Genomic DNA, 15,599 nt, shown 5'->3' with positions numbered 1-15,599 from the left:
AACACAAGAGCTAGAGACCATCTTGTGATGGATTCACTCCAGCAACAAGGGCCAGTGGACTCTGCACTATTTCCTACACCCCTACTTTCGGCCCCCTTGCTCAGACCACACCCATCTTTGAATTTGGTCTTCACATTGATCTCAATAACACACATGTAAAATGTTGCGTCTGCAACTTGCACAGTTGCAGTGTTATCATGGTTAACAAAATCTGTCCACAGACATATACACATGGCAAAATACTTAAAATGGCTTCTGCTGTGCTCCATTGACTCTAATGCAGTCATTTCAGATTTCCTTCATTTTCAGACTGGTTTTGTGGATTTGGAGCTAAATGTTGTGCCTGGGGCACGTCGTCTATTAATGATACTCGTTACCTGGAGAGGTTGGAAAAAGATATACGTGTCTTCCCTGTTCCAAAACCAAAATCAAACCCTGAAAAGTGTAGGGTTAGCTAGCTAGCTACTGAAGATATAGCCTGCTCAATGTATACACATGCTGCTTTTGCTTTCTAATGATTAAAACAGTGAAACAAAGGCCAACCCTGCTGTACAGGAACCAGTGAAGGGAAGCAGGGAAACTTTGCTGATATTCAACCAGTTGTGTGTCATCACATTGTGCGCAGATGAACGTTGTTTGACTCTATCCATCTGGCAGCAGAGGTCCGGATGCTGGCAGCAGCACAGGGGTGAAGCCAAACACTGCTCATCTGCACACACTGTGATGCCACACGGCTGGTTCAATATCAGCAAAGTTTCCCTTTATATTCATTGTCTTCTGTGGCGATCAGCAGTGATGTGGTGGTTCACTTTTACACTGTGATCTGTAGCCTATAGTTCGGCTTTAGCTTCTAACTATCTTTGTCTTTTTAACCTGTTGTTGCTGCTGAGTCAGTTTGACATCCTGGATATATCCTTCAAACACAGACTGTAGACCCCTCTGTCTGCTTCTCTCTGGAATCACTGTTTCATTTTTCCAAAAATATGATATTATTTCTTCAGGGAGTGCAGTTAGTTACAGTGAGGGCTCCATGCTTACTCTGACAACTTGTTGGACCATCACAAAGGAGCGGGGCTTAGTGAAAAGTCAGTTGGTGTGACTAAGACCACATTTTGTCATGATGACACAAAGATGCACAGACTCACAAGGTGAAAAAACACCAGCCATCGCAATGTTTTCCTGTCTGGTAATCACCTCATCTGTTATTGAAATAGGTCTCTTTGGTCCTAATGACGACTGACCCACTGAACTTTTGTCTTTTTAGTTATAATATGTGGGAAACCCATCAGCATTTGATATTTTCTGGGAAATATAAAATATGAGATATTAGGAATATTAGGAAACTGTGCCATTACAAGTTGAGCCTGATCCCTTAATATGTGTTTCCTCTTTTCAGCTATCCGTGGCTTCTCCCCCCAGCACAAGATCACCAGCTTTGAGGAGGCCAAGGGCCTAGACCGCATCAACGAACGCATGCCACCTCGCAGGGACGGGGTGAACCATGTGGGTCACTCCATGGGAAAGATGAATATGTCTGAGGCGAACGGCACGGATGACAACAGCAACATCCAGTGATGTGCTGTTTGAGCCTCAGAACCGTGCTGCTGTTGCGCTATGCAGCGAGACATTGCCAAATCGGGAATTCAGGCCTCAGAACATAGAAATAAACCAGGCCCACAGACAGAACATGAAAATCTGCAGCAAATCTAAAACGGGCGAAAAAGGTCATTTTTTTCATGACAGTATGTCATCGCACAGTCGGGGGAGGGGGGAGCCGGGGTTCACAGCAGAGGGCAGGGATGAGGAGAGGCCAGAAGGCTGCAGCTTGACTGAAGAAGTGTGGTTGAGAGTTGTTTCTGCCTGTTGTTCCCTTTCTCAGTTCAATTACAGACTGAATTGTTGGGGGTTGTGTTGTTCTGAGTGCTGACAAATGTCTGCTCCTTCATTACAGGGCCCGACAGAAGACATAATCGCAGTATCCATGCCACACAAATCGTTTTACTGTTTCATGAAGTGTTTATTATGAATCACTCACAAATTCACATCATGAGTAAAAAAAAAAAACTTGTTTACCTACATGTTTTGCTAGTATTAACAAGTCACACCACTTTATGTGAAAGAAAGCAAAAAGAAAACTAAATGTGTACCTCTTAAAACTTGCAGCGCAATCTTACCAGTGGACCTGAATTTATTGATTTACCTTGTAGTAAGATGCCGTCATCCTGCAGGGGAAAGAGGACGGGGTGCTCACCAAAGCCACTGCAGCCTGTCATCAAACTCCTCCTCGGGTGCGTTTTAATACTCTCCAGTACTGCTCCTTTCCTCACCTCCCTCATTATCAGTCATCTCCTAGCAAGAAACAACTTGGAGGGGATGAGGGAAGAAAGGGAGGGCATGAAAGGAGCATTTGGGAAATTTGGTTCTGCTGTAGGTACTTCAGCATAACAGCTTAAACACCAACATTTAACATCTGAAAATGCCCCCAAAAGGAGCACACTATCCCATATGAAGATGCAACTTCATCAGCGTCCGTAGGGAAATCTCAAAGGGTTATATTTTTACCCAGACCATCCTTAAAATAATTTCCCTCCTCGCCATCAGACGTTAAAGTAGTTCACATCAGAGACGCATGGCATTTAATCAAGCTATACCTCACACACTTTTCTGGAAAGTATACACTTGAGCATCCTCCGCTGAAGGAGGCTTCTCTCATCTCTTCTGCATCACTATGACCGGCAACAAAGCGGCATTAAGACCAGTTTCTGGACCACAGAGGAAAAAGAGAAGAAGTGATCTTTGAACTTTGGGACATGTCCTGCTGTCACACACTACCTGATTATTTCTCACCTGCTTGTTGCTGAAGAGAAAGAAATAAAAGAATATGTGCAGTCACTCAAGTATACGTTAGCGCCCTTTTGAGTTTTTGCACTTTTTTGCTGTGCTGCAAATTCAATGAGATTTCATGCCTAAGAGCTACACAAAGTACTATATCAGAGTGATAAGGAAATTCTAAAAATTTGTGAAAGCATATAATTGAAATATCCTTTGTTTAAAGAGTATTTAATAACCACACACTCCATTCTGTCATTTGGATTCATCCGGAAAATATATCAAAGGGATTTGAAGAATGTATCCTGACCAGAATTAAGTTAATTAATTCTTCTTTTTACAACTAATGTGATTTATTTTATACTAAAATTGAGTTTAAATCATGAAAACTGAGCACAGTGTAGAGCATCTGGTTTATGAATCTACCCATATTGCATCAAAATGTGTTAACACATCATTTCTTGTTTTTCAACCATTTTTTTCCAAAAATATTCTGATTTTACCGTTCAGTACAGTGGAGAAACTGGCCGAGAAAAACTTCACTGACAAGTCCACCCACACTGTGATCCAAATAAAACGAAAATTCCCATTTCCAAATGACTAACAGAAGAAATAGAACAGAAACCTTATTAAAACAGGAAGTAATAATTTGGAAAAGTCAAAACCAGTAAACCCAACCTCGAGCATAAATTTCTAGAATTTCCTTTCATACATTAATATTTTTTCTACTTTATATTTCATCTTTCTATTTAATGATAAAGGTATGTGAATTAAGGACGGACAAAAGGCGATTTTTAACACAGCATCTATGGTACGGAACGCATCAATGCATGCAATTAAGTTCCTAATTGTTATGTGAGATTATAATTGTGATAGTTGTGTTTCAAATAGTAAACTTGAATTATTTTATTTTTTTTTTTAAATTACATTTGTAGTTTTATTTGTCTTGTTTTATAAATTTTATAAATAGGCTTCCTTTGATTGTTTTCGTCCATTTTTTTCATTCTGTTATTTATTACCACTGCTTTTAATTTTGTATTGATTTGTTGTATGCAGAGATGCCCTTCTAAGGTGTGAAGCCTTGTGTTTATTATTTTATTTTTCTGTTGTACTGATGTACAGAAAATGTTCAATAGTGTGAATGAATATAATCTCAGTGAAAAGCAACTTTCAGGCTGCCAAAGCATGATAGCATGGTTTTCAGATGTAAATGAATCGGACACAAAGAAAATCATGTGTCGCACTTACGTTTAACAGGAAACATTGTACTCTGGTTATATTTACTGCTGATATTATTATTGTTACAATTTAGCTTATGGTTATTTTCCTTCCTCTGTTTCTGGTTCTTGTATGGTCTACATGCATATTTCAACAAACAAATATAATGGATTTTATCTTGCAACATTTTTTATTATCTATGGAAATATGTTTTGGCATTTGACTTCCTAAATGATACACACATTGTAAGCATGCCCTATGGGACAAATCACATTTTTTTACTCTTGAATAAAATATGCATGAACAAAAATGTGTTGAATTGTTTCTAACTTACATTCACTCACTTTATACTGTAACCAGCCAAGACTATTAATTACACTTAAAGGTCTCATGTGAAGGCTTCAGTGACATCTAGTGGTGAGGTTGCAGAAGTGAAACGTCTCCTGTGTGATGAGCTAGTAGGAGAACTGGATGACGCCTGCAAGTTAGTTCAGGCAGTCAACTCGAGCTGCACTGATTCATACACACACGTCATATGTCATTCTTCATTTATGTCATCTACAAACACACCCTCTCAATTTGGCAGTCTATTTAAGCTGCAAAATCTTCCCAGCTCCTCCTTTGCATTGTCTATGCTGCTGCGGCCCTGGATCAGTACTGCTGCTTGCTTTTTCAGCTTCACCCCCATCCCAGCATCCACCTGCAGGCTCCGGCTAAGGGGCACTCCCCAGTATCTCATGTAAACATATCTGCAGGGAGCGATGAGGCAAGAGTCTAGACGCCAAACTCTAACTATGTTCTGCTGTTGAAATAAACATTTAAAACGTGAGTTGTCGGACTAAACTGTGGTTGCTGACAAGAAAACGCGAAAGGCCCTATTTAGAATAGAGCTCTGATTAGGTCCAACCCTACATGAACCCACACAGTTTCTGTCCAAGCCTAAACCGAGCTCAATCTGCAGCAGCCGTCCATTGATGTGGCGTACAAATGATGATCACTGCTCTCAGCTGCATGTTACACAAATCTCAGCCACTGCTGGTGAGGCAGAAGGAAACACTGTCAACCAAGTCAACTTGCAACACCCCCTCACCTTCTCTTTTTTTTTTCTTTTTTTTTTAAAGATATTTTTGGGGGCATTTTGGCATTTAATTGATAGGACAGACAAGCGGGGGGGGGGGGAGTGACATGCAGCAAGGGGCCAGCTGTGGCAACGGCCTTGTACATGGGGCGCCTGCTCTACCACTAAGCCACTGACGCCCCCCCCACCTTCTCTTGTTTCCCACCGTTTCTCCACTATAATGCCTTTTCCCTTTCTCAGTCACAGTCCCCCCACCTCCCTGTCTCTGTCACTCTTGAATAAGTCCTCTAAAACTCCTGTCAAAGTGCCATTTACGCACGAGAACTGCCTCTTTCATTCAAACAAACAAACAAACAATACATATCGGTAAATTGGTGAGAGCCTGACACAATTTAAGCCTGTAGGGATATTGGGAATCAGACAGTCAGGCTCAGACTAAGAATCAGAGCTCTAATCAAGAGCCAGTGGTTGATTTGTCTGCTGTAGAAGAACATGGCGGACTCTGTAGAGGAGGACCTGCTCTGTAATTAGATATAAATGGCTTATTCTAAGGTAACGAAAACATACTGATTCATATTTTCAGGTGATTATAAACTGATGAAAACATAGTTATTAATACTATATACTGTTTCTGCCAATATATGCCCCTAAATCTTACACACAGGACCTTTAAAGTTGATTTCTGTATCACAACCATCACACTAGTAAACCTATCTTACATCCAACTAAATCTGACTATAATGTGTAGAATAATGTCAATGACTGATTGGTACAGAGATTTAGACACGTTGCCAATTTATGTAATGTTACCTCAATCCATATTTTCTAAATATGCAGTTTTGTAGGTTGGCTAAAATGCTTAAATATTTTTTTTTTTTTTAAAAATGTACTACACACCTGCTTTCTTATCATTCTGCCGCTGCAGTGCAAGTCAGCTATGCACCACTTGAGGGATAAAAATAAATCCCCCACCGAGAAATCTTAGGTCCATTTTGTATTTATTTTCGTCCATGGACACTTAAACGCACCACATTTAAATCTCGGAGTACCTTGAACGCGGCAGCAGCATCTTCATACACCTGCTGATGCTACTCAACCGTCTGGTTTTACGAGTCCCGGTCCCGTTAGGTGAAGGACAGGAAAACATTTGGATAGAGAAATGAATTGACTAACTTGCTAACAAACAGACAACTAACTAAATATCATTAGACTCAATTTTAGGGCGGTTTTCTACGGATTTCAGCACTCACTCGACAGGATGTGACGTCCCACCTCCACCTCTTGTCCATCACAGCTCAGTGGGCTCTGTGTAATGTAACCAACACGGTGGCCTGTCAACGCGAAAAAGACAGACAGCATAAACAGTCCACCTTTCGGACATTTATAATAAAAATGGCCCAGCTGCGGGCCTGTTTGCAGCCTGACAACAACCGCCGTCGTCTGCTAATCGGATAGTGCGAAGGACTTTGAGTGACTGCGGGCTGGCTACCTAGCTAACGTTACGCAGCTGTCTGACACCAAAGCTAATCGGCTACCTACTGTTAGCTGTAGCGGCTCGCTTTGCCATATGATATTGACGCACACTGCACACGGACAGACCTCTACAGAAAGCGACTGGATCACCAAAACAACCCCCGTCACGCTGAAATGGACAAAGAAGAAGCCGACCGGCTGATAGAGAAGGCGAAGCTGTGTTTACGGTCCGGGCGGAAAGATCGGGCTCTGCAGCTGCTGTATGAAGCCCAGAATATTTACCCCAGCACCCGGGCCAGAGGTAAAATTAGCTGACGCACATTCTGCAATGGCAGTCTGATTAGCCAACACCGGTCAACTAGACAACTTACAACACTGGATTAACCGTAGACATGTATTTACAGGCCTCAGGATAGGTGCACTGAGTTGCTATTTTTAGAAGCAGAGACAAAAATCTGCTGTCTGGCTTTAATACTTAATGTCTGTGTAGGCTGCATGCTGACATTTAGGGCTGTTAAGGGCTCTCTGCAAGGCAGTGCTGTGTTACTGTGTCTCCAGTTGCTCTACCTTGCCTTATAGCTTCTGCAGTAATGGCATCATAACAGGATAATCAAGTTGTCATAAATTACTTAGAGCTTTTTGAACACAATGTGCATGCAGTTAAATGCCGCATGGTCCATTTTACAGCAGTTTGCACATCCATTGCAAGGACTGAAAAACTTTTAATGTGCAATGCACAGTCCATATCATTCTGCTCATGTATGTGATACACCCACTACATGTCTCTAGTGTAAGGAATGACCGTAAGGGAGGTAAAGGATAAAAGTTCAGCTTTGCCCTCCTCAGGATTGACAAACAGGGCAGGGGTTAAGCTCTACTGTCACACCAGTGCACACTGTATTCAATAGATCTTGCACTCTACTCATTTCCAAAGTTTCCACATGTGATTATTTCCACTGCAAATAATCAACCACAGCACATCTAAGCCTAACCTGACCCTCTGACTGGATTCAACCTGAGTCTGCTGGCAATTAGAGGGGAAGCAGGCAGATAAAACAAACAAAAAAAAATCGAAGTAGGAAAATTAGTCCACCCCAAGGGCAATACCCATATCTTTTTGCTCACTACAAGCTCATTTCCCAGGGAAGACTACACAAAGAAAAAAAGGCCTAAACAAACAAAAGCACACAATAAAAATAGTCCCACAGCAAGAGCAGCTAATAGACCACTGATGCTCCCCAGAGAACCAAATGAATAATCTTAAAAACGATTTCTTTCAAAATACTAAAATGCAGACAGATTAAATGTGAAAAACAACATTGCTAACCTTAAAAATACCTGGTATGTCAGTCTACTTTCCTACTGACTTCCATCCACCTTGAACCCAGCAAATAAACAGGCCTGACACACATTAGAATAGTAAATGTCAGACACATTCAAACTCAACAGCACAAAACAGTACACACAGCGAACATTCTTAGGCCTACCAGTTTTTTCTGCGTTTTCCTGCCTCAGTCTTCCCAACACACCAGCACCCCAGCACCCCAGCAGGTAGCCCTGTATCTAAAAACGTCACTGATTGTTGCACCTCCATTTTTCCTCGGTGTCACCTGCCACATAGAGATGGGTGACAAGTGACAGCAAAATCCTGAATAAATCAGTGGAGAAACATGGAAAAATGCTTTAATACACAGCACAAGGAATCACTGAATGTTTTGAGTCTAAAAAAATTATGTGAATCAAATACTACAGCATTCAACTTCACCTTCAACTTCATGGGAGATTTTGGAGGCACCCTACACCACCGTCATCGAAACACCAGATTTCTTTGTCAATTTTATGCTCCACATAAAAATGAAATAGTGTTTCAATAAAAGCAACAAATTGAAAAAATAAGAGCAATAATAAATAAGCTAAAACTGTGAGGCTAAAAGAGAATAATTAATATCAATTAATGTGAATAAAGTGCCAGTAGAAACAGTTCCATGTTCACCTGTTCTGATTTAGGAGTCTAACTGCTGTGGGAAAAACCTGTTCAACAGCTGAGTGGTCCTTGTTTTGATACACCTGTATCTTTTCCCAGACTGCATTAGTGTAAACATGCAGGAGGAGGAATGAGTGGAGTCAATCCCAAATAAGGTTGTTTTGGAAAAATAATGTTTATCCCTTCATCACAGTTTATAGATATTCTCCTTTAGAGGGTATTAAAGCTGTTATGGAAGCTTGTGGTGGCAAAATACCTTTTATACCATCTTAGATACACCTTAGGTATCATCTTAGATTTTGGATATTGTAATATTCTAAGTGTTGTTGCTTCCTATTTTCAAAAGCTGCAGTATAGTAAAGTGATGTCGTTTTCTGAACTTAGAAGATTGTTATAACTGATTTTCTCTGTGTTGCCCAGCCCTGTCCAGGACCAATCATAGAGATATTTTTTGGACACTCTTTGTTCTTGTTTAATCTCTCTCCATCGTCTTTCACTATTCACACCTCGTCAGTTGACCTCAGACCCTGTGATCTTGATTGTAGTGCTGATCGATGCCATAGTAAGGAACGGAGGCAACGCTGCTCCACAAGCAAACCACGTGCCCCCGCCGTCAGGCTGGAGAGACGAGGACTTTAAACACAGCGACACGAGTCAAATGAATGGTGATGAAAAGAAGAGCTACACCGAGGAGCAACGGCAGGGTGTTCTCAGGTGCACAGTGACTCTTTTACATTTGCTTTTGTACATTGGCATGCAGACCAGAGCCTCTGTTAGTCACTGTATAACTTTGGCTGTGTTACATGCCCTGAATAACCTGTCTGTTGGTCATACACTGGTTAAAGTCAAAGCTGTTACACATGCCATCACATGTGCCCTATCACTGAGTATAGCTATAGTGAGCTTTTTTGTTCCACCCCAAGGCGACTACAGACATGTTAAAATGGCAAGATGAACCAAACCTGTATTTTTGCATGTAGATATAAGATTGACTGTCAAATGAAGCGCCTTGTAAATGTACACTGACATAACTTGTGATAAGAGTATACATATTTAATAACCACCACAAGTTCGTGAGGAAGCCCAGACTTGTGTTTTGACATCCATTATGCCTTGTTATTGCAGGATAAAGAACTGCAAGGACTTCTATGAAATTCTCGGTGTTCCCAAAAATGCTAGCGATGAAGATCTGAAGAAGGCGTACAGGAAGTTGGCCCTCAAGTTTCACCCTGATAAGAACTTTGCTCCAGGAGCTACAGATGCTTTTAAAGGTATGAGCTTTGGCAGAGGAGAAAGGAACAACTGCTTTTTAATCAGTAAGATGCAGTGGGGACAATATCTTGTTATTGTTTAAGCCCTGTATTGTAGGGCTGATTAAAAAAACATATTGCTGATTACTACACTTATATAATAACTAAGGTCCCTAGGGAGCTCCAGCAGAGCTGCAGGTCCTGAGGGGGCTGCAGCAGAGTTGCAGAGTTGCAAAGGGAGAGGCATGAGGCAAAGATAATGGCCCATTCACCAACACAATCAGCAGTTACAGCACATAGAGGGAATGTCAGTACGTTTAAACCTACAGCGCCCAAGGCTATTACCTCAATACTCCTTCTCTGAGTCATAGCTCAGTCAAATCTGAGCACACAGAGATTGCTCCTTATAGCTCCTAATTCCCAAGTGAAGTCCCTATGGACGAGTGTCTGCCGCCCTCAGTTTTATTTTTTCAATTTTAAGTGATGCATTCAAGCATTTTATATTTTGCTCTGGATTTAAATGTTTCCCTCCTCTCCCGACAGCAATAGGCAATGCATATGCAGTGCTGAGCAATCCAGAGAAGAGGCAGCAGTATGATCAATACGGAGATCAATCTGCAACTTCGAACGCACCTCAACAACCCAGTCATAATCGCCATGGCTACTACCGAAGCTTCCACAGAGACTTTGAGGCCGACATTTCCCCTGAGGAGCTCTTCAACATTTTCTTTGGAGGACGATTTCCCACAGGTGAGCGATTGTGTGTGAGTGTTTGGCTGGACAAAGCGTTGGGTCAGGGATATGATCTGTTGTCTTGTTATGGAAGTGTATAGAGCTGTGTGTCTCTCTCTACAGGAAATATCCATGTGTACACCAACCAGGGAGCCTCCTACTCTCAGTTCTATCAGCCTCGTCGTCGACGTGCTTATGAGAGGCGCGAGGAGGTGGTGGAGGAAAACCAGAGTCAGGTCAGTGACTCACAGAACATGAACACAAATCTTTGTTAAACAAGTACAGTATTATGTTGTGATCTGCTTTAGAGATATGGCATTATTCTAATCATTAACATGCACTGGAGAAGTGACTTTTAGGGGGTGTATTTTTAACATGGCCGCAGCCCTCCGGTCTCCCGTAATGACTGATGTCATGTCATACATTTACTGTGCTTTTAACTGAAGTGTCTCTGTTGCTTCTTGGTTTGCTTCAAAGACACACACATACTGTGCTGGCATGAATCAGTGCAGCCTACATGCAGTATTATATGCTTTGTAATCTGTGCTGATTTTATCTTCCCACAGAACACCTTCACAGCGCTCCTGCAGCTTCTCCCTGTGCTGGTGCTAATCCTCATATCAGTATTTACTCAGATGATGGCCACTAACCCGCCCTACAGTCTCTTCTATAAGCCGTGAGTCTGTCGTACCATTAACCTTACTGCAGTCGGGGACATTTTAGCAAATCCCTGGGTTCCACTGTGGTTGACGCCATAGTGCCACTGAATATATTTTAACCACGTGTTTGGGTTTCAGGGCCATGGGGCTGGTGGTGTCCAGGGAAACGCAGCACATGGGTGTACCATACTATGTGGATAAAAGTTTTGAGAAGGAATACCGCGGAGGTGCGCTGGATGAATTAGAGAAAACGATTGAGAGTGACTATATCGAACACTTGCAGAGCAGCTGCTGGAAAGAGAAACAGCAAAGTAAGCGAGCACTGACACATGTTCATTTGGCTGGGAATTGGGAGTCTGTTTTAGGTACAGTGCAGCCATCATGAAGCTAAAATCGTCACTCACATAACGTCTTTTGTTTCCTGTTCAAACTAACAGTATCTAAAGATGAACAACACATATCCATTTCCTCCTGTTATACAAAAATGAAGCCAAAATACCAGTTATTGCTGCTGCCATGTTGCACTGGTGCTGTCATTAAGAGCCAGATTCTGCGCAGAGGCAGTCTCTGCAGCATCGTGTCCCCGTCTTCAGACTAATCATGACCAGCACCATCGATCCTGATCTCACCAATTGGCACACACAGCTGTCACACCTCACATCAAACCCCCTTTTTATAGCATCAAATAACTAATTATAACCAAACTTATCAGAAAAATTAACACTTAAAGAAAAACTGTGTGATAAGAACGACCCGAAATGACAGAAACCATCTTTGGGGAAAATTTATTGAACATGTACTTTGATCATTTAGTTTTGCCCATATACCATCTGCTAACTTGGAGGGGGTGGGGTTATGACCTATACCGCAGCCAGCCACCAGGGGGCAGTCAAGATGTTTTGGCTTCACTTTTAGGGAGCTGTTAAATCATCCATCTTTATTATACAATCTATGGTGCAGACTCTCAAATTCACAGTGCATTCAGTTGGTCACTGGTAAAGGAATAGTGCAACATTGTGGGAAATATCATTATTTGCTTTCTGGTAGAAAGTGTGATGATAAGATTGATACTACTCTTATATCGGTACATTAAATATAAGGCTACAGCCAGCAGCTAGGAGCAATAACTTCCTGGAATCTGTGCTGGTTGCCCAGCAACTATCCCTTCGTAAAAAATAGAGTACAGCACATAATAGGCAAACCCATCTTTGTTGTGCTTTTAATGAATACATTCTTCCCAACACACAGCCCTAATAAATAAACTATAAAAAAACTACCCTATTCAATGAATACTTTATTATTTTCTAAGGCATTTTTGTCATATACAGACGATATTAATGATTGCTGGATAATATCTATGTTGATGTTGTCCAATGTCAAATCTTCATATAATCATGTGACGAGAAGATACTATATACCATAGCTAGTTTCGGCACAAACTGTCACGACTGACGATCTGAGCGCATCTGCAAACCAAGCAAGCAGTCATGCATTTCAAACAAAAAAGTGTCACTAAAAGAAGATGAGAGAAAAAACAGCTTACCCACAGTAGAAAGTAAATAAATAATATATAATAAATATCACATTGATTGTAACAGAGACTCTAAACACTCCAGCCTAGTTAAGACTACTGTCTGCAGTGGAAACATTAAACAGATCGAGGGTTTAGGTACACGTCCGTATGGGTTATGTACTGGTTTTAGGAGTACTATACCAAAAGTGTTTTGTTGAAATGTGGCTTATGCTAACCGACTGCAGGTTCATAAAAACCAAACAGACGTGAGAGTGGTATCAACTTTTTCATCTAACTCTGCCAGAAAGCTACTGAGCGCATATCCGAAAATGTTGAACCATTCCTTACAGTGTAAAAAGCTGTTATATTGTGATGCATCTTTATTTCATTATTCTTTTGTTCTCCTTTTTCAGAATCAGACTTGGCAAACCTCGGACAACTGTACCGAGATGAACGTTTAAAGCAGAAGGCAGAGTCAATGAGGCTCGACAACTGTGAGAAACTGCATCGATTGGTTGGGCGTCAGAGAGGCAAATGAGGACTGTTTGAGAGGAGAACACGTTTCTTTACAGACTTTACAACAATGCATTTTAGTAAGGGGGGAATTTATCCAATCTGGCCACTTTGTAAAGAAATCTCTTTTAGGTACAGCGAAGTCAGTGGCAGATTATGCCTCTGGAAACAATGTGCCTTCTCTCCTCTTTGATGGTAGAAGATAGAGTTGCATGTCAGCTGCCAACCCTGACTGTGGTGGCAGCAGCATCACGTGCGAACTCACTGCGGCAGTGTGTACGATGTCTCAGAGCCTTTAAACTTTCTTATAGAAATGGCATGACAGAACGGGGTCTCCCTTCGGGGGTTATGAAGGCAGTAGTATGTTCACATACACGTTTTGTTTTAGGTTTTGTAGTTAACATGTATTTATTTTCTTGAATGTTTTTGTGTCCTCGCTGAAATTTTAGGTGTATTTATTTAATAGTTAATAGAGTGAATGTTACCTGAGCACCTTGGCTCATCTTTTTTTTCTGTAGGAAGTTAAAAGTACAGTGACTTAAATAATACTGTAGTCATTGGACAAATCTGAGAGCTTCTGTACTGTGAAATGACAGAGGACTTTTTATTTATTACTACAAGACGAATCAGACATTAGAAAGGACTGCAACATGTATACTGTGGTTAATCAGGTGGTATGACCTCCGGCAATACACCATTAGGAGGCACAGTAAAGTAAAACCACGACCACATTTTTCTAGTTGTGTTATTAAAGGTTATACTTGCCAAAAAATGAGCTGTCTCCCCGCACTACCGCTTGCATAGGTGTTTATTACATTGGTCATTAAGCTTCTGCCATTCAGGAAGTTGTTGAGTGTTTTAGCAGCGGGCATATGGTTTAGGTTTAAGTGTGAGAAATGACTGTTGTGTGTTGCAAAAAAAGGCCACGTTTCGATTAAGTCATTTTGATTTGTCACAGGCAGGGAGTCCAGTTCAACCAAAAAGCCTGTTCACAGTCCTACACAGTGTTTTCTAGTGTACCTGCTAGATGAACATTACCTGTAAGGTTGTCGGGGCTTAGATAGCATGCAATACCTTCTTTTCCTAAACAGTGCACAAGCTTAAATGATTTTGTTGTCAGAAAATCGCTATTCGGCCCATATTTTATAAATGTTTTATACGTTCTGCACCTTTAGTTTATACTGATGTTTTATAGAGAAGACGCATTTTGTTTCGAAAATCTCAACTTAATCAGAATTATCAGTATAAATCGGTTAGAAATTACATTTTAACCAACAGTAGATACATTTTATTAAAAAGAAATGGCCGTATTTGCTTAAACTGTCACTATATCCTGACAGTGGTACGTGAGCTAGACAATCTGTAAAAAAAAAATAAAATATGTAACTCTAGCTCCTCCTTACATGTTAAGGACTCAGTTGTGGTCCATTCAGAATGGACTTGCGACCCACTTGTGGACCATAACCCACCAGTTGGGAACCACTGGTCTATCATATGGCGTTAGGAGCACTAGGAGGAGCCAGAAGAAGATGGATTTCTTAACAGATTATCTATCTCATGTACCACTGTCACCATATAGGAACAGTTTTTGGAAATATGACAAAGATCTTTTATTTTTTAAAGTCACCTCCTGAATCTTTAATATCGTTCCCCACAGCTAGGAACCAGAATTGTGACTTTCACTTGTCGAATCTTGTCATGAGTAGGACACTAAGTTCGTGAAATTGTCGACTTTAACTCTTCATTCAAACCCTATACAGACATCGATGCGTGTTGCTGTGCACTATGACTGCCAAACTGCCTTAGCTGTTCTCATACTTGCGAAATTTTCAGGTTCATCTAAAGCACTTTTAAGTTGATATTTAATCCTGTGTTCCCTATTGTTACCGTTGCATGCAACCTTAGTGAGAGACTGTTTTTATTAGTTATGTATTCATTTTTTTTTTCTTCGGTGAACTCATCTTCATGACTGCTGACACACTAAATGTTAATGGATTAGATTATTCAGGTCCACACTGTAACTCACAAACATGTAAAACCTTAACTGTGATACGCAAAAATCAGGTTTTGGTATCAGTCGGTGTGGTAGTGCACTGCAGAATTCAGTTTTCAGCCAAATGTACCTGAACATTAAAGGTGTAACCAGAACATGGTTTTGTTTTGTCTCATTTGTTCATTTTTGGTTTGATGGTGACTTAAGAAGTACGTGATTATTGTACAATACCACTGGTACACATTATCCTACTTAAAGTATAAGGTAGTTTTGACTATGGTACTTAAATTAGGCAGGCTGATGATCTCAAAAAAAGAATTAATTGTCTTAATAGTAATTAAATCATGTAAAATCTCA

The 15,599-nt window shown here is 40.9% G+C and overlaps 2 protein-coding genes across 3 annotated transcripts in view; both read left to right on the top strand.

Moving 5' to 3' along the window:
* Positions 1 to 5,084, top strand: part of ppp3ca (protein phosphatase 3, catalytic subunit, alpha isozyme) — a 37,882-nt gene extending 32,798 nt beyond the window's left edge. The window contains exon 13 of one of the 2 annotated variants that reach the window (XM_049591958.1): positions 1,397 to 5,084. In XM_049591958.1, the coding sequence (XP_049447915.1) occupies positions 1,397 to 1,575 (179 nt within the window). In that variant the 3' untranslated portion in view covers positions 1,576 to 5,084. The remainder of the gene's footprint in view (positions 1 to 1,396) is intronic. The other variant, XM_049591957.1, reaches the window with a different exon arrangement.
* A 1,120-nt stretch (positions 5,085 to 6,204) lies between these two features.
* On the top strand, positions 6,205 to 15,397 carry dnajc18 (DnaJ (Hsp40) homolog, subfamily C, member 18). The gene is made up of 8 exons (XM_049592280.1): positions 6,205 to 6,899; positions 9,128 to 9,296; positions 9,708 to 9,853; positions 10,376 to 10,582; positions 10,688 to 10,800; positions 11,131 to 11,240; positions 11,362 to 11,534; positions 13,150 to 15,397. Exons 1-8 carry the CDS (start codon positions 6,773 to 6,775, stop codon positions 13,272 to 13,274), a joined length of 1,170 nt encoding a protein of 389 aa, XP_049448237.1. The 5' UTR covers positions 6,205 to 6,772; the 3' UTR covers positions 13,275 to 15,397.
* Positions 15,398 to 15,599: the final 202 nt, after the last annotated feature.

This window comes from Epinephelus fuscoguttatus, linkage group LG12 (genome assembly GCF_011397635.1).
Source record: "Epinephelus fuscoguttatus linkage group LG12, E.fuscoguttatus.final_Chr_v1".
Lineage (NCBI taxonomy): Eukaryota > Metazoa > Chordata > Actinopteri > Perciformes > Serranidae > Epinephelus > Epinephelus fuscoguttatus.
Note: the sequence above shows the minus strand (reverse complement) of the source record. Positions and strands in the feature narration are given on the sequence as shown.

What these genes read in the sequence shown, in the direction of transcription:
- dnajc18 (XM_049592280.1), top strand. Translation starts at nt 6,773, where the DNA reads ATGGACAAAGAAGAAGCCGACCGGCTGATAGAGAAGGCGAAGCTGTGT. An exon ending in CCCCAGCACCCGGGCCAGAG is followed by an intron (nt 6,900 to 9,127) that starts GTAAAATTAGCT and finishes TCTTGATTGTAG; the next exon opens with TGCTGATCGATGCCATAGTA. An exon ending in CAACGGCAGGGTGTTCTCAG is followed by an intron (nt 9,297 to 9,707) that starts GTGCACAGTGAC and finishes TTGTTATTGCAG; the next exon opens with GATAAAGAACTGCAAGGACT.